General features: G+C 45.3%; 2 protein-coding genes and 1 long non-coding RNA gene across 6 annotated transcripts; 2 read left to right on the forward strand and 1 right to left on the reverse strand.

Annotated features, from left to right (window-relative positions):
- Positions 1-1444: 1444 nt before the first annotated feature.
- LOC123052147 (U4/U6 small nuclear ribonucleoprotein PRP4-like protein) lies at positions 1445-3344 on the forward strand. The gene has a single exon (XM_044475253.1). The coding sequence runs from the start codon at positions 1557-1559 to the stop codon at positions 3105-3107; it is 1551 nt and encodes a 516-aa protein (XP_044331188.1). The 5' UTR covers positions 1445-1556; the 3' UTR covers positions 3108-3344.
- A 10354-nt stretch (positions 3345-13698) lies between these two features.
- LOC123052148 (uncharacterized) lies at positions 13699-16614 on the reverse strand. Of its 4 annotated transcripts, none has more exons than XR_006424498.1 (6): positions 16164-16614; positions 15686-15800; positions 15473-15579; positions 15230-15325; positions 14924-15050; positions 13699-14155 (listed from the first exon to the last, which is right to left on the reverse strand). It is a non-coding gene; the product is annotated as an uncharacterized lncRNA (long non-coding RNA). The 4 variants fall into 4 exon arrangements; XR_006424497.1 differs by having other exon boundaries at positions 15473-15599; XR_006424496.1 differs by having other exon boundaries at positions 15473-15800.
- Positions 16615-17311: 697 nt separating this feature from the next.
- Positions 17312-18012, forward strand: LOC123055711 (probable 6-phosphogluconolactonase 2). Its single transcript, XM_044479610.1, has 2 exons — positions 17312-17373; positions 17529-18012. Exons 1-2 carry the CDS (start codon positions 17312-17314, stop codon positions 18010-18012), a joined length of 546 nt encoding a protein of 181 aa, XP_044335545.1.
- The last annotated feature ends 1490 nt before the right edge of the window (positions 18013-19502 follow it).

The raw sequence follows: 19502 nt of genomic DNA on the forward strand, positions 1-19502 counted from the left end.
CTCTATTATATGCTTATTCTTACATATTGTAAACAATCGTACTAGCAATCTTCCTTTTTTTTCTAACCATGTCTTATCCAGTCGGGCTCAGCTCATCTCATCTTACACACGCATAGGACAACTCATCATAGCCTATGTCGGAAAAGACAGTGCCTAGGAGGTGCTTAGACACGCTTAGGTGCTAGGCGATGGCCATACACCTTGCCTAGGGCATAAATGGATGTCTAGGCAGGGAAAGCAAGAAATTGTCTATCCAAGTAAGAAATAATGCCATATTGCACTAATATTGCCAAACGGGCCATATATCAATGGCAGTAGCTGGCAGTTCACTTATTTATCAGACCTAAATTAAAGTTGATACACATATAATAACCACAAATACACCCTGATAGTGAAAATTATATTACTGTTTAGGCCGCGCCTAGGATGCTTAAGCGCCGTCTAGGCACTATGCGAAGGCCAACCGCCTCGCTTACGCCTATCGCTTTTTCCAACCTTAGCACCGCTTGCTTATGAAATGGTATGAGTTAAAGAATTTAGCGACTAGGCTTTACTATTAGTTGGTGAAAGGACATGCATGCACACTGGCCGGTCCACTACCACCCAGGGGAAGCCTCGCCAGTACATAGATCGACTGAAACAAAATGTGGTCAGCCGACTGACCCAAATATTGTTTTCAGTCGACTGTCATCTAGCCGCTCTCAAGAAACATACCTCCTCCCTTGCCTCTGCGTCCCCTTCCCCTTCCATATGGTGGTAGCGTCGATGGTCGTGCTTCACGTATTGAGCCTCTGTTGCCACGGCCTCGGCCATGGCCATGCCCACTGCCCTCCTCTACCAAGTTGCTCTCGCCGCCAATGCCACCGTCCATCTCCACCTATTGCCCAACACCAACGCTCTTCACTGGATCCACCCCCTCCCTCTGATCCATATGTCGACGACACCACATCATTCGGATGCGTTCCAGGTCACCGGAGACAACACCAATGACCACGAGGTCGAGCTCCCTCCGACCGCAAGTCGATGGAGCAGCGCCTCGCCCCCTGCCGGCCATGACAAGAAGAGAGAGCGTCGGGTTGTCGGAGACTTCACCAATGCGCACGCGGTCAAGCTTCATCCGGGCGCTGGTCGATGGAGGGGCGCCTCGCCCCCTCCTGCACATCCCTGAAAGGATGCAGCGTTTGCGCTGCCGCCTCGCTCGAATCACGTCGCCGCCAGCGGCCGAGAGAGAGGAGAAGAAAGAGAGTGGCGCGGGATTGTGGCCTAGGGTTAAGTGGACGTGAGGTTACTTATGTGTTTTTTGTGTGTGTGGGCTTGAGGTTGCTTATGTGTGTTCTGCGGACGGGCTTGACCAGATCCCAAATTCAAATGCAGGCCGAATCTTTAGGGCGGTCGGTATTCTGAATAGCGACCGGAAAGGCCGGACACAGGACCGACTTCGAAGTTCGAACTCTATTTCGGCAATAAAACCTTGGTCACAGATCGCCGCTACCACCGCCGCCGCCGCCTCGCCGCTCAAAACCCTAGTCCTAGTTCCCGAACCCCGGCTAGCGTCCATGGAGAACCCCAGGCCCCTACCCCCTGCCATCACCCCTCCCATGGCTCCCCTCCCCGTCCACCCACCCATCGCCCCCGTCCCCGTCCCCGTGCCACCCCGCGCCCCCGCCTCCACATCCGCCGCTGCCGGAGGCGGAGACGATGACGAGGTCGACTACGAGGTCTCCGACGACCACCGCGCCGCGCGGGAGCGCCACGAGCGCGCCGTACAGGAGCTCCTGCAGCGCCGGCGCGCCTACGCCATGGCCGTGCCCACCAATGACTCCGCCGTGCGCGCGCGCCTCCGCCGTCTCGGCGAGCCCATCACGCTCTTCGGCGAGGGCGCGATGGAGCGCCGCGACCGCCTGCGCGCGCTCATGGCCCGCCTCGAGGCCGAGGGCCAGTTCGACCGCCTCCTCCGCGCGCAGGAGGACGAACGGGGAGCCTCGGGCGACGACGACGACGAGGGCACGGAGCAGATCAAGTACCCGTTCTTCACCGAGGGGACCAACCAACTGCTCCAGGCGCGCATTGACATCGCCATGTACTCACTGCCCCGCGCCAAGGCCAGGGTCGAGAGGGCCAAGCGACGCCTCGCCGACCTCGACGAGGACCCCGAGGCAGAGGCCGCCCTTGTTGTGAAGCAGGCGGCGGACTTCGCGCTTGAGCGCAGCGAGATTGGAGACGACCGCCCGCTCACCGGCTGCTCCTTCTCCCGGGATGCCTCGATGCTCGCCACAAGTTCCTGGAGTGGGATCGTCAAAGTGTGGAGCATGCCACAGATAGCCAAGATTGCAACCCTGAAAGGCCATACAGAACGTGCAACTGATGTTGCCTTCTCCCCAGTCGACAACTGCTTAGCGACAGCCTCAGCTGATAAAACTGCCAAATTGTGGAACAGCGATGGCTCACTTCTGATGTCTTTTGATGGTCACCTGGATCGTCTTGCTCGCCTTGCTTTTCATCCATCTGGAAAGTACCTTGGTACAGCTAGCTTTGACAAGACCTGGAGATTGTGGGACATCAACACTGGAACTGAACTTCTACTCCAGGAGGGACATAGCAGAAGTGTATATGGTGTCAGCTTTCACCCAGACGGTTCTTTAGCTGCATCTTGTGGGTTTGATGCGAGTGCTCGAGTTTGGGATTTAAGGTCAGGAAGATTGTACTGTACCCTCATTGGAAATGTGAAACCTGTCCTAGGAGTCGGCTTCTCCCCTAATGGTCATCTGGTTGCAACCACAAGTGAAGACAATTTCTGTCGAATATGGGATTTGAGGACCAGACAAATGTTATATTCTATACCAGCACATAAGAGTCTCATCTCGCATGTGAAATTCGAACCCCAGGAGGGTTATTATTTAGCAACATCTTCCTATGACACTAAAGCAGCGCTATGGTCAACTCGGGATTACAAACCAATTAAAAGCTTGTCAGGCCATGAGTCAAACGTTACTAGTCTGGATATTAGTGGAGATGGACAACAGATTGTGACTGTTTCACTTGATAGAACGATAAAGATCTGGTCATGCAGAGGCAGTGCGCGGGATAATGAGATGGAGTTGGATTAAGCATTGATTCCACCGTTGCTGGAAACAGGTTGTGCTAGTCTGTCCTTTTGCTGATCTGTCCTTCCAAGCTCTTTACATTTTGATGATGCTATTTTATTGTGTCTATATAACCCTTGGCCTTTGAAATACTAGATTACCCGTTGCGCCAAAATATTTGTATTTGTTAGTAACTTTAGGTTTAGGGTACGAATTGTAATCCTTTTATATGAAAAATTAAGAAAGACTTATATTTCAAAATATATATTTGAGCATGCATAATTAGTTATGTTATTCGGGTAACATGCAGCGCCAAATGGCGCAAGGTCCCATTTAAAACCCAGAGTGCTTTGAAAAGGATGGTCTTTCTTTGTAACATTAGGTTTTAGCAACCACCTAGGGCATCAATTGAAACCCTTGGATGAAAAATTAATGAGGATTTCTCTTTGAAAAATATATACTTGAGCGTGCGCAATTTGGAATCGAACACATTTGGAAACATGGGGTTGAAATAGATGTTAACATAGTTAATACCTTGCATAAGATAGCATATGATAAGATAGAATCAACGGTACCCTTCTTCCATAAGGATTCAGTAAACTTCATTACATGGAAACATAGAGCCAACAAAATATTTCTTGACCAGGAAGTGTCTTTGATTTGCTCTTCATTTGCTATTGAAGCGGCTGGAACAATGCTCTCCTTGCAGCTCTTTGCCCAGACATCTTTGGTATTGGAAAATGAAGTGGACATTACTTCAGCTGGTGGTATGTTCAGCCTTTTTCTGTTAAATGGAAGAGCTGCCTCTGACGATGCCACTAATTGTTCATTGGGTTCTTGAAGAGAAAAGTTCTCTCAACAAAGCATCCGACAGAAATAACCATAAGAGAAACACAAGCAGTCCATAAGCCAAATTAGAAACAAATGGCCCATCCCACTATAAATAGCACAATGTGCACAACTTATTGATGCTTTCAGGCTAACACATGTTCTTCACGGCTAACTTGGCAGCACGTATAAACACAGAGTTGCAGACTGGGAGAACTGCAGATCGAAAAGTATATCTGATAGGTATGTTTGCCAGGCATGTCATACATTTTCTATAGTACCTTAGTGGAAATTCTTCCAAAAATCATTGGAAAAGATTGCAAGTTTTCAATTAACATTATATCGGTACAGAAGATGTAAGTATTTAGACAAGCATAATTGAATGAGCAGCAGTGCACACTGATCTTTAGACGTAACCTCGTACAGAGAAGCTGGATTGATTCATGTAGCAGAAGTTATGTATCAGCTGGAAACAGAAGGGTGGAAATACATGCTCCCTCTGTCCGAAAAAGCTTGTCCCTCAAATGGATGTATCTAAGCACCAAGTTAGTACTAGATGCATCCATTTGAGGAACAAGTTTGGGACAAGTTTTTTCGGACGGAGGGAGTAGTAATTACCGGAATGGTATAATTTTGATACATCCCACTGTCTCACGTATCATCCTAGCATAGTTGCCAGTCTAGGAATACGTCCTGATCTTGTGTATGTGTTTCTCTAATCGCATGCCTGTAGACATGCCTATCCACCACCTCTTAAATGTTGACAGGGGTTGTATTCATAATCTCATCATCCACAACGTTTTTCCTGAAGGACAAATTAAGTGCAGTCATGTTCGTTTTTTGCTCAGAAAAGGTATTAATATATTCGACTGCAAGTTACCACCACCTGGCCTTTATTTTGGCTGCTATTATTCTCATGTGACAGCAATATAGAACAGCATCAGAATCTTGACAGTATATATCTTGATTTAATAGATGTACTCCCTCTGATTCATATTAGTTGACACACACTTGGTACAACTTTGTAAGTATTAAAGTTGTACTAAGTGTGTGTCAATTAATTTGGATCAGAGGGAGTATGACTCTTTCAAACCAAAGATTCCTAGCTGCTTTTCCAAAATATGCTCACTTTCAGTGTAAGTGTTCAATAGGGAATTTACTAATGGTGTTGGACCGTCAAACAAAGGAAACCTTAATTACCATGGTATCTCTCTGTCTGTATTTGCTTAGAAAATAATTCCCTTGGAAAAAGTGGGGAATCCATAAACAAACAGGAATTCACTTCTAGATTCTTAATTAACCAATGAACTAAAAACAAAGAGGGGTTGATTGGCTGTACCCGTGCACTAAATTGGCAGCCTGTACGCATGTGTTTCTCTAAATTTTGTTCCTATCTTCTGAATACGAAAACAGTTTTGGATTTAGCTATGATTGTAAAAAACTTGATGGCGAGAACTAAGTAGCAACCTTGCAGATCCTATATCCTAATGGTAACCATGGTAAACAGTAACCTAGGCGATAAACAAAGGAGTAGCACCAAGCAGAATGTACCTCAAGTATGCCCCTTCAGACACTGAAATGACTGAGGATAAGCTGTTGCCATTGCCATGGAGAAAATAGCTCCTCTTGAACCTGTGGTTGAATGACCTCCTGATCCTCCCGCTGGGGCATGGGCCGCATGGCCCAATGGCCACCTTCATTCCATCCATCATCATCTGGAGTGTCATTGTTTAACTGGTTGTCATCTGGTTCAAATCCTTGAAGGTTATCAGCATTTTCAGGCAGAGGATGGGGGTCTACACCAGGTGGAGGGAACGGGTCCTCATCAGCTGGCCCTCCCCCAAGCATGTTCTCAAGAAGCACTTCCACAGAGCATTAACTAAAACCCCTCCTCTCGTAGTTTCATCCTTCTCCCACATCATCAACCTACCAAACTTGCTGATCGCATGCGTCAGATCTTCAGTGGTCCAAAAATCAAAAGGGACTCCAGTCAGCAGCAGCCAAACATCTCTGTTAAAATAGGTGCATCTCCAGTTTCTCCCCTCATTGTGTTTGACAAAAGTAAGGAATATATCTCCAAATGCACCTCCAGTCAAGGAAGCTGCCTCTTTTAGCGAGCTAATTGAGGGATTGTTTTCCTTGTTGGACAGCCTTTGATGTTTGTAATGAATGAGACAAGACTGTATGTTTGCAGTAATTTTGGGCTCTCTTTATCCAATGTTTATTCAAGCAAGATGTGGCTCTTGTTTAATGGCAGTTTTTTTTACCATATGTGATTAAATGAGTAGAAACAGAAGTTGGAATATTCTGAATTGGAATATTAGAGGTATTATAATGCTCAGGGAAAGTGGATGCTCTCAAACAAAAAATTGAGGAAAGCTCGGCCTCTATTTTCTGTTTGCAAGAAACCAAGAGAGAACTTTTTGACCAAACCTATCTGAGATATTTCTGCCCTGCTAGACTCAACAAGTTTGCTTTTTTACCTTCGGTTGGAGCATCTGGGGGGCTCATTGTTATCTGGAATGGTTCACTTTTTGAGGGAGAAGTTATTTTCCAAAACAGGTTTTCATTATCCATCCAATTCACCAGTAATATATCTAATCAAAGTTGGGTTCTGACCAATATTTATGGTCCTTGTGTGCATGAAGTAGACTGGATGATCATGGGAGATTTCAACTTCATTAGAAGCCCATCTGATAGAAACAGAGCTGGGGGAGATGTCAATGAGATGCTTCTTTTTAATGAGGCCATTAGCAAAGTAGGTTTGGTTGAGTTGCCCCTAAAAGGCAGACAATTTAGCTGGTCTAATATGCAACTCAGCCCTCTTTTGGAAAAGTTTGACTGGTTCTTCGCCTCTGCAGCTTGGCTTACCTCTTATCCCGACTCTGGTGCTACCCCTTGCTAGACCAATTTCTGATCACCTGCCTTCTATGATCAAAATAGGGACTTCCATTCCTAAATCAAACATTTTCAGGTTTGAAATCTTTTGGCTTCACCACAACACTTTCAAAGAGATGGTGGCCAATGCTTGGCACATACATGTGGGTTACACTGACCCTGCTAATAAAATTATTGCTAAATTTAAGAATTTGAGAAGAGCTATTAAGTTATGGGCAAAGCAATTGTCAGATCTTAAAAAGCAAATTGCCACCTTGAATGACTGGATTGGATTATTTGATACTTTTGAGGAGTTCAGAGAGTTAAGTCTTTGGGAATGGAATTGCAGATCTATTCTTAAAGAAGAATTACTTGTGGTCCTTAAGGACCAAAGGATTTATTGGAAGCAAAGAGGGAAAATCAAAGGGGTTAAATTTGGAGATGAGAACACAAAAAAAATTCACACAAAAGCAACCATAAACCATAGGCACAATCACATTGCTATTCTTCAGAATGATGACCAGGTGGAGATTACTGATCATGATGGAAAAGCAGCTATTTTGTGGAATGCTTTCAAAGCAAAGATTGGGCACGACCGAAGAAACTACTATGCATTTTGATCTCCAGGATATTTTACATCAACTACATGACCCTGCCCTCCTTGAAAGTTTGGAAACTCCTTTTACTGACCAGGAGATAAATGATGTAGTTAAGGAACTACCCAATGACAAATCTCCTGGTCCTGATGGTTTCAATAATTGAGTTCTACAAAGCTTGTTGGGATATCATTGGTCCAGACATCAGGCAACTAGTTCATGATTTCCATGCAGGGAACATCAATTTGGAAAGCATCAATGCCTCATACATCACTCTCATTCCAAAGGTGGATTGCCCCATACCACGAAATGACTTCAGACCTATATCCTTGCTAAATAGTTGCCTCAAAATCATCACCAACCTATTGGCTAACAGGTTACAAAAAATCATCTTGAAGATTGTGCACATTAATCAATATGGGTTTCTCAAGGACAGAGCAATCCAAGATTGCTTGGGTTGGGCATATGAATACTTGCACCAGTCTAAAGAGCAAGTGGTTGTATTCAAATTGGATTTTGAAAAGGCTTTTGACAAAATTGAATACCAAGCAATTTTGGAAATTCTCAAGGCTAAAGGTTTTGGTAGTAAATGGATTCACTGGATGAAAATGCTATTTAATTCGGCCTCATCTTCTGTGATACTCAATGGAGTGCCAGGAAAGAAATTTTATTGTAAGAGAGGGGTCAGGCAAGGTGATCCCCTCTCCCCTCCACTGTTTGTCCTTGCTGCAGACCTACTTCAATCCATCCTAAACAAAGCAATGAGCAGAAACTTAGTTACACCCCCTTTAAATGTGGGTAGCTGTCTGATCATTATGAAGACAGACCCAGTTCATTTGTTCAATCTCAAGGCTCTGCTCAATACTTTTGCTACTGCTACAGGTCTCAAGGTAAATTATCACAAATCAAATTTGATTCACATCAACTTATCTGAAGACAGATCTGACATCATGATTAACACCTTGGGATGCAAAAGAGGTTATTTTCCATTCACATATCTTGGATTGCCACTTGGAGTGGTTAAACCCACTGTAGAGCAATGCCTTCCTCTGGTGCAGAGAATTGCAAAAAAACTAACGTGACTGGCAACATTCATGACACAAGCTGGTAGACTGTTACTGGTCAAATCTATTCTGGCATCTTTACCAATCTTTTTTCATGTGTTGCTTGGATATACCACAGACCATCAAAAACAAATTGCAAAATATCTTAAACACTGTCTCTGGAGAGGATCAGACATGGAAGATCACAGGCCAGCAATGGTTGCTTGGAGTGTGGTGTGTAGACCTAAAAATCAAGGAGGCCGGGGAATTTGCAACTTAAGTGTGCACAACAATGTTCTTCTGCTGAAAAACTTGCACAAACTCCTTAACAAACACAACATTCCATGGGTAAATTTGATTTGGGAAACTTATTACAGTAATGGCATGTTGCCTGGTCAAAACATGGTTGGATCTTTTTGGTGGAAGATAAATTTGAAACTGCTTGACTTATTCAAATCCATGGCCATATGCAATATTGGTGATTGGAAGTCTGCTCTATTCTGGACTGATCAATGGCACTCTACATGTCCATTTCAATGCCTGCCTCACTTATTCTCTTTTACAAAGAATACTCTATTATCAGTTTAGGAAGCTATCAACTTGGAATATTTGGAAGACCTGTTTCACCTCCCCCTGTCTACACAAGCTTATGAGGAATTCCAGCAACTTGGGATCATCTGTGAGGAGGTTAGATCATCTGAATACAGGGAGGATTGTAATGACACCTGGAGCTATTTATGGGGGTCTGCTAATTTCTCTTCTTCAAAAGCATATACCTGCATGATTGGAGTTAAAATTCTACCACCTCACTTCCAGTGGGTTTGGAACACATCATGTCAACCCAAGCACAAAGTTTTTTTTGGATGGTGCTTCATGATAGAGTAAACACAAGAAACCTACTTAGAAGAAAAACATTTCATTTGGACACATACAACTGTGCTGTGATGGATTGTCAACAGGAAGAAACCTTATTTCACCTACTCTGGGGATGCCCTTTTGCTGCTTTTTGTTGGAACTTTGTTTGCCCCAACAGAAATGTAGCTCTGTCAGTCTTACAGACCGTTGAAGATATGAAGCAGACTTTGGCCTTGCCTTTTGCTATGGACATTTATTATTTTGGCTTCTTGGGCCATCTGGATAACTAGAAACAACTGGATATTCCAACAAATCCCCCCTTCATTTCAAAGTTGGAAAGACACCTACTTCATGGAGCTCAATTTGTTAAAATTCAGAATGAAGAAGAAGTACTCCACTTTGTATCAATCATGGCTGGACTCTGTATTGTAATTTTCTCGGTTTTTTCTTTTCTTTTCTTTTACTTCTCTCTGTTTGGCCTTTTTAGATAGCTTTTATTTTATTTTATTTTAGGTTCTTTTTTTGTTCCGTTGGCTTACCTCAAGCCTGTAAGACCTGCCCTTTGGGCCTTTTATTTATTTTATAAAAATTGCAGTGGGGATTTTCCCTACTGTGTACAGTCAAAAAAAAGAATGTACCTCAACCGCAGCAGAGGCTGATGAACAGAGAGAACAACAACCACACAGGTACATGTTATTTCCTTGTTTATAGTTGCTACATCACCTGCAAGATAACCATTAAAAGCTGCAACCACAGTAAAACACCTTGCAGGTTCAGTATTTCACAATTCGTCAGAACTATCAAAGTTTTAAATACAATCTCTCCTTGACCCATTGCATGGCTACTGCTAGTGCCAAACTATCAAAGTGCCTTTTTCAGCTCCGCAGCATAAAGAAATTCATTTACCCCAAGCACCTAGATTCACAATACAGCAACACCAATGGGTCAACGTAACCTACACTCCAAAAAGTAAAATCTGATGCCTCCAGCTAGATTGCTGAACAAACAAACTACTTGATTCTAATGAATAATGACTGGGTGCATCCTAAGCTCATACAGCATGATTTATGAACATAGTTTTTTTTTCCAAGGCATATATATGAAATAAATTAACTAACTAATTTGACCAACCGCTGTCGCCATCTTCTGAACTTAATCACAGGAAATGGCTGCATTGAGCAAAAATCCAAATCACATCAGCAAAGAAAAGCTATTTCTATGAGGCACAGTAGAAGTGGTTAGGAGTGGAAGCTGCAGTAGCCTCATCCCTTGTTGCCTGAGAATAATAGAAGATCAATTATATATATAGAAACTCTATTAGTGACCCAGTTATTCTTCACTCTGATCGATCGACGGGATGAGGGTCTGGCTCAACCAAGCCTCCACAGATGTTATGTTAGTTAATTGCTATTGAATATTCCTATTTGGTTGGACAGGATACTGCAGACTGGCTTCTGCAAACATCCAGAGTTAGTCCATATAATTCTTTAAATTTATTACATAAGTAGTCGTTTCTGTCAACCAAGTGCCAACAAAATATGGCATCCATTTTTTTTTTGCATGATTTGTAACCGCACTTGGTCGGTCTGCTATGTGTTATCATTGTTGTGAAACCAGCTAGTAATGAAAATATCGCTTGCCTATTTTGTTAGATTGACCCAGCCAATTGTAAGAGCATCACTTCTGGATTTGGTAACTTTTCCTGAAAGAGCAAAGGGGCAAAGGGTTTCTTCAGTATTGCACAGGACTTTGATCTATCTGACTGGTTCTGCTTCAGCTGAGGCTATCTCCGATGTTGCCCTCTGCTCTATGGAGCCATGGAGGTTGTGAAGGTCCGTGTTCAAACACAACTTGCCTTTGCAAGAGGTTTATCTGATGGGCTCCGTAAGTTTGTGAAGGCTGAAGGATATGCTGGGTAAGTTGAGGCAAGTGACTGAAATATTGTAATCTATCGTTCTCTGTAACTGTAATCTCGCTCTTCGTAAACAACTCTCGGTATGCAGCTTGTACGAGCCAATTGTTCCGCTCTAGGGCCGACAAATTACTGTTGCTTAACTTGTAGCACGAGGGATAGAGTGTTGCTTCGGTGTACTGAGTTCAAACCTGTACGATGAACACCAAGTTCAAACCTGTACGATGGCAGTGAAGTTGCGCCTTTTGCATCCTGATGTAATTAGTTCGTTAGTATTCAATTCTGTAGCAGTAATTATTTCTGAATTTCTCCTGCTGCTGGTTACCGAGTTCCAAGTGACATTCAGTGTTCTCTAAAGGAATTTTTTTTGTACTACTAGCAAAAATGATTTTTATTACATGAGATATTTTCCAGAACCATCAGTTACTCTTCAACGTGGAATCTATTTATTATATGGATTTGTTATTCCTGGGCCATGTCGTTGATTATATGATTTTATGTTTTTCCACTATTGGGAAACTGCAATCGCGAGTGTAGTGGGTGGCGGTGGCAGTTATGTTTTGCCAGTATTGGGGAATTGTAAGCGTGAGTGTTGGTGTTATGTGGATACTTTCATTGAATTATTATTATATTCTTAACATGCAGATCATTGGCCCATTGTATTATTGGTATTGGATGAACATGCAAAATAATACTCCTATAAACATATATAATGGTTTTAGATCATTAGGTAGTGATCTAAAATGTCGTTTCTAAATATAGGTCTTTTTAGAGCCGCATGTAGTGCATATTGAAATCTCTAAAAAGAAAAAAACTTATTTAGGAAAGGAGGGAGTATTTGCTTATAGAGGGAGTAGCTGATAAGGAGGAGGGGGAACACTTCGGGTGTGAGCCAGATTCTTTTTTAGTGGCACGATTCATGTTAAAGTAATATTTGAGGGCTAAACTGGAAATATGTCAAAGTGATAAAGCAAAGTTACGAATGGAATAATGTTCTTATGTTAATGGAGAACCCCTCCGCGTGTGGAGGCCGAAACAGGCTTGCGCCCCGTTATATTAATATAGCAACTGGGGTACCAACAACACAACCGCGCCCAAAAGAAAAAAGAGAGAAAACATAAAAGGAAACAACTCGCAACTAGGGTTCCTAGCGCCGCCGCCGGCTCCCCCAGCCAGCACGTAGCCGCCGCTGCCGCCGCGGTCGGAGTCCGCAGTCGCCGTCAGCCCCCTACCCCCTTCCCGACCCCTTCCTCCCCCTCCCTGCGCCGCAAGCGGCGACCAAGGCGACGCTGCTCGCCCGTGCCCCTAGCGCCCATCCTCCCCCACCCCTCCCTGCCGCCGCCCGGGCGGTGTCGGCGGCGCCGGGATCTCCCTTCCCCACGTGTCCTGGCCTCCCACTGGAGGGTGAGTCTGGATGGCGGTGCTACTCGGACGGCAGGCGGTCCAGCGATCCCCGGGTGGCTTGTCCGCGGTGGTGCTGCCCCTTGGCGGCGAGGTAGTGGCCGCCGGTGAGCTGGTCCGACGCGTCGCCCCCGGCCCAGATTTGGGCCCTTGGGCCCCATCTGGGTTATAGGCGGGCCGCTTTGGTAGTGGCCGCCGGTGAGCTGGTCCGACCCGTCGTCCCCGGCCCAGATCCGGGCCCTTGGGCCCATCTGGGTTATAGGCAGGCCGGTTCGGTAGTGGCCGCCGGTGAGCTGTTCCGACACGTCGCCCCCGGCCCAGATCTAGGCCCTTGGGCCCCATCTGGGTTATAGGCGGGCCGGTTCGGTAGTGGCCGCCGGTGAGCTGGTCCGACACGTCGCCCCCGGCCCAGATCTGGGCCCTTGGGCCCATCTGGGTTATAGGCGGGCCAGTGAGCTGGTCCAAAGCATCGCCTCTGGCCCAGATCTAGGCCCTTGGGCCCCATCTGGGTTATAGGCGGGCCGGTTCGGTCCTCCTGCATCGCGGTGGCGGGGGCTTCACAGGCCCCTCCGAGGCTTGGTCAGACCTGCAGGCCCGCGGGACTGGTATGCTTCTGCTGCTTCGTCCGGTCGGCTACTGCCTCGGTGGTGGAGGTCGGTCCCTCCCGCGTGTCTACTGTGCTGCTGCTCCTGGTTTCCAGCAAAGGTGCGTCCCTTTTTTTCAAGCATCGCGTATTAGCTTCGGTGGGACGGCGTTGACGCACTACCAGAAACCATACTTTTCCCCACGATAAAAAACCCACAGGAAAATGGCGATTACCGACAGGAATAAAATGACAGGGAAATGGACAAATGCCTGATTGTAAACCGACATGAATTATTTTCCTGTCGGCCACGCCCAAGAAAAACTTAGATCCGTCAAGTTTAGAAATCAGCTTATTATGATGGTTCCCGTCAGGAAAAGGACACCAGGAAAACAATATTTCATTTATTGCGATTAACCATGCATTTAATCAGTATAATTTCTGGTAAATAGATACTAGGAAAATTGTCCATATCATATATCAATGGCAGCCAAGCATCCAAAAAAACAATCTATAGACGTCACATAAAGTTGAGTCCATATATAGACTTGACCAAGAGTTGCATACAACAGTGCTACATACATACTGGCCACCAACACTCTAATTATCATATCCATCACAGTGCACAAAACACTGCAGTGATATCAAACTACATGGATAGAAAGCCTCCTAGGTTAATGATCTGGGACATCACTTTAGAAAAGTGAAAGCAACAAAAGGATAAGCTGCTAAGTTTGGCCCGGAGCATATGGTACTACTACACACATATCCAAAATACCATAAAGACCATTAATCATCAATTGCCATGCAAGTGACTAGTGAGATCCTCCTCGGGAGACACCATCAGGATTGAAGCCACAATTGTTATCTTTACCACCAATGTTCTCCTCATCATTGCCGCTTTCATTGTTGCAATGGCCGACATCATGGTCGATAGGGCCATCCTCTGAACTAACATGAGATGAATCCGTGTTTACCTACAAAGTCATACACAACATTAATGAGAACAGGCACATAAGAATACATGATTTGAAGCTATTTCAGTAATCTCCAACCATTTTATAACAGGTTTATGAAGCTATCAGGTCTTGCTTCCAAAGTAACCAGATTTGCAATATTACAATTAATTTCAATAGTAGCAAGCCGCACTTAGTTCTGTTTACATCTCTGCCTTCTGTTGTGCTCCAGGTTTCATAAATCATTATCTAAAATTCGTAAGATCTCATAATCGCGTACACCAACAAACATAGTAAGATATACAAGGTGTACTATCAGCAGAAAAGAAACATGGTCAAGCTTGCTGAAAAACCACTAAATTAAAAGGATAACTTACAGCAAAAGAATTACAAATTCCTAACCATGATATAAAAAGGAAAAACAGATCTGCAACTTACTTAGCACGCTGATACATGTTCATACAAAAGAAACAACTAGAAATACTTCTAGCTTGAACCAACAAGACAAGCTCTAGCTAATCAAAACTTAAAGAAAGGATGCTATAAATGATAGTCACATCTAACTTGCCTAAGTACCAAAGGGACGAGCAAAAGGTTACAGTAGAATATTGTGTGGACAGATGCAAGGTTCCTATTTTATAGGGCAATTCACAAGCAAGAGGTTTTACTAGCAATAAGTTTCACTAGAAGTAGGCATTCAACAAAAGTAAAGTTTCACTAGCAACCAGAGAATCAGCAAGCATAGGATGTACAAGCTAACACAAAAAAGGGGAAAGAGACGGAACATACAAGGCGCTTTTGTGCTTTCTGGCTACTGATTGCACCATTATTGCCACTTTCGTCGAGGTCTTTCATACCCGATTTCATCACAGCTATGTGTTTATTATGGTGGCCTTCTCAGGTCCAAAGTATATTCCTACAAGTGCAAACAGATAGTTATAAGTGAAAGCATGTTGCAGCCACTAAAGATAAATTGTAGTGAGATCCTCAAAAAGCATCTGCCAAGAATGCATTTTATCATGGATTATATAGCAAAATATATTTATTTGAATTTACGCATGGATTATACTTATAGTAAAGCATATTTATCATTACCATGAACATTTGGTACTTTGGGAGATGATACCATTACCAATTGAGTTACCATCAGCCTTGCAATGGAATCTGGTGTAGTGAAGTGAGGCGGTCATCCTGCATGATTATGTTTGGATATTAGATCCGATGTGCCAATAGTATATACAAATAACTTCTGACTGTAAACATAATAGGATTAACATCAAACACCATCAGGACATTAAACTGTAATTCAATCATGAAGTCATGATCAAATGCACATACCCAACACTGAGAAAATATCCAGACCTCATCACCAGTGAACCGAGAAAAATTGCCGGCTATTCATTGATGCAATAGGAGAAAGAACACAGAAAAAGCAAGTGACCAAGCTACATGTTGTAGCGTAAGCCTGGGTCAAATACAATACACTATCAAGCCAATATAAACACTAGCACTGACATTTGTATGCGAGAAATCAGTTCAGAAAGCATGTACCTTTCTTTTCTTCACTTGGATCTTAAGGTTTCTCTCACTATGGACAAGCTGTACGGTAGAGAAGAGGTGCAGAGTTCCGAGCGACCAAGAGAGTTTCTTAATTCTCAGAGAGTTCCTGAAAGCACATAGCAAGTAACGGAACAAATTATATGGAGAAGAACCTTTTCAGTTTTTCAATGACATCAACAAATGGAAGTGCTAATAGCACACCTAAAAGTAGCTCCTAAAATTTTCTAGATAGGAGAAAGAACAAAGCTCTTTATTGAAAATGAAAACTAAATAAATCAACACACTACAAACAAATGCAAATGGCGCTTATTTGTCACTCAAATAGCAAATCTGTTGGTCACTTAACCAAGAAAAAAGAAAATCGAGATCCTGTTGTCCCGAGACCATTATTCTTATACATAATTTGTATGAACAACTTCAGATTTTTTTTTTCGTGGGTGAACAACTCAAGATCCTAGTTGAGACTTACCACGGTCTTGGAGAAAAGGAGGAGGAGGAGACTGCTGCTGTCACATCGGAAGAGGAGGCGCCGGTTTGCTGGATTTGCGACCAGACTCCCCAGGTCTGCAGTAGGAAGCACGAGGCGCCGGCAACGCGTAGCGGACGACCCTATTTGAGTGCGGTGGAGGGTGTGAGCCGAGGGAGGTGGGATGCGGCGGCGGACGCTAGTGAAGGCAGAACGGCGGTAGAGGATGTCAGGACGGGATACGGGAGACGGATGGGCGTGGCGGACGCATGTGGACGAGATGAGATATGGGCGGTAGTGGAGGTCGGAGGCGGGCGGCGCTAGAACGAGTTATTTGTGGAGGAGGGCGGCGGATCTGGCCAGGAAGATGGAGTGCGGCTGGGGTGGAGGCGGCGGCCATGGAGGTAGAGAGACGAGACGAGGAGAGGAGAAGCTGGGCTGCTTCCCTGTAGGCCCATATCACACAGGAAAATAGAAATTGGCGCGGAAGTTTCGTTTGAGGGGGAAAAATCGGGCGAGCTGGCGCCAATGAGCTATTTCGCTGTTGCGTAATGGTGGGCTGGGCCTAAAACATTTTCCCGTGGGCTGTACAACTCACAGGAAAGCATATTTTCCTGAGAGGAGGCAAATTTTCGTGAGGGTCAAATTTTGCCCGCCAGGAATATTCGAATTCCTGTGGGGAGCTTCGGGCCTCACAGGAAAATTAAGCCACTCACAGGAAAGGTCAAGTTTCTGGTAGTGACGATGACAAGGCCATGGTGGCGCATGCTGGTTGATGGTGTGTGGGGGGAAGGGCTTCGAAGCGTCTGAGGGCGGGATGAGGGTAGGGAGAAATCCGTGTGAGGTTCGACGCCGACGCGGGGACGCCTTCGGGCGCCATCATCCCTTACTGAAGGGTGTCGGTTTTTACGCCCACCCAACTCCCTCGTCGTATCGGGGGAAACCCCAGGACTTGACTGGGCAGCAGCATTGTCGCTATCGCTTCCTTTCCTGAGGGTGTTGCTTGTTTCGCGGCGGTTCGAAGCACTAGGAGCATGGTGAGACAACTTCGCTGGGCACAGCAGTTGCGTGTCTTCTTCATCTTGCTGATTCGCCGTTGTCGGCGTTATTTTCTTTTCCGCGTGTGGAGTCAGCCATTGGCCACCGCCGGGATGCGTCGCGCGCTGGGGTTGCCGCGCCAGGGCCGGGAGATGAGGAGCTGCAACCCCGCCCTGTGCCTCTCGTGGCGCCGCCTTAATTTGTTCCGAGCCCGATAGTCGTGGTCGCGCCAGGAGCATCATCGGTCCGAGGGCTGCCGCGTGACGCAGTGGCCACGCCATCGCCTCGCCGTGTGCATTGTGTGGCGCCTCCGTGGGCGCCGGGGAACAGCGCCACGGTGGAGGACGCAGCGACGGACTACGAATTTGTCATCAGGCAGCTGGTCAAGATCCGCACTATAGGAGTCTCAGAGAGCACCGACTGCCCCAAGTTTGATCTCATCCTCCTCAGCATGGCCTCCGACGGACATGTGGCCTCATTGTTCCCTAACCACCAAGCCCTCGAGCTGAAAGACGACTGGGTCACCTACATCACGGACTCCCCGCAGCCTCCACCCGAGAGAATCACCTTCACCCTCCCTGTAACAAACTCGGCATCAAACATAGCGATCCTAGCGACGGGCGTCGGCAAGGCAAACGCCGTGCATTTGGCCGTGTCTGACAGCAGCGACGGTCCAGACGCCCCCGTGTCCCTGCGTGCCACGATGGTCCAGCCAACGCACGGGAAGCCGGTGTGGTTTCTGGACAAGGCAGCAACCTCATCACTCGAGGCGCTGTCTGACGGTGCTTACGAGCAGCAGCATCGTGCGTACTAAGCTAACTGAGAACAAAGCGGAGATTCCTTTGCTGTGAGAAATGAAGGCGTGTAGGTACTTAGGTGGGTGGATCATATGATGGGAGAAGGTTTGCTTCGTTCGACGCCTTTAGTCCTCTTCGTGTTAGTCCGACGCATGGTTTGTTCCATGAAATCGGAAGCGCCGTCAGTTTTGGCAGACGGCGTAGATGGTTTCGTGCGGCATTGATGTTTATGCGCGCGTCGTGGCCTCGGAGATGAGAACATTGAGACCTGAATTGTGGCCAGTTTGTATGGTACTGTGAACCCCATTCTATCTAGCTAAGGTTAGATTCTTCTGCAGGCAGGTTTTTCTTTGTATGTAGCTGATCCTGTGCGTTGTTTGGAGCACCACCTAGAACCAGAGCCATAGATTCGTCTGGTTTTACTTGATGTGGGTTATTTGTTTTTCTGTCGGGATATTTCTCGTGATTTCTTCTGTTTGCCAGATGGAGTTTGGTTCGATGTAATTTTGGTGAATTGCTGCCCAAAAGGTTCTGGAATTTCATTCTTGAAATAGGTGGCTGTACAAGCATGTGAATTGCCATTATCCGCATCGTTTTTTTTATCATGCATACTTGTCCCAGGTCAGCCTGGTTGAGATAATATAGGCAAAAAAGATGCATGTTGATTGGTTGCCTGCATACTCTTAAACACTGTGATGCAGCTATTTTTGTAGCCTGCCATTTGTCCATCGCATGCTTCTCATAAAATGCAAATCCTCGAAACTCTCCCTCAGAACACTACATACCACTTGTCCTAATATGGCAGAAGAGCAAACAATTCTAGCAGCAAGCAATGGAGCACACTAGACATGAAATATAAGTAAGCATGCATGATCATACAACACAACAAGTTCATCCTACCACTACTATGGTGTCATCCTACCATCAAATCCAAAAGATGGTGTCATCCTACTACCGCCAATTCGTCATCGGCGTGATGGTTACTATACTACCTCATAGAAAATATACAGGCCAACATTAAGAGTTTATCAATCCCTAGCTACCTAAAATGTACGAAAGCTTCTAAAAGCTTCACAAAACCATGGTTGAAATATTTTCATAAAAAATAAAACCTGCATGGGCCATCCCATTTGCTACGCAGTGCCGAAGAGGGTTGTGCGCTATGTAGCAAATAGGCGGTGACGACGTGCATGATCCTCGACAGCGATGGCGATGACGATGTACATTTTATGGTAGTTAGGGATTGATAAACTTTAGATGTTGGCCTGTATATTTTCTATGAGGTAGTATAATAACCCTCACGCCGATGACCAATTAGCGATAGTAGGATAACACCGTCTTTTGGATTTGATGGTAGGATGGCACCTTGGTAGTGGTAGGATGAACTTGTTGTGCTGTATGATCATGCATGCTTACTTATATTTCATGTCTAGTGTGCTCCATTGCTTGCTGCTTGAATTATTTGCTCTTCTGCCATATTAGGACAAGTGGTATGTGATGTTCCGAG

Source organism: Triticum aestivum, chromosome 2D, assembly GCF_018294505.1.
Source record: "Triticum aestivum cultivar Chinese Spring chromosome 2D, IWGSC CS RefSeq v2.1, whole genome shotgun sequence".
Lineage (NCBI taxonomy): Eukaryota > Viridiplantae > Streptophyta > Magnoliopsida > Poales > Poaceae > Triticum > Triticum aestivum.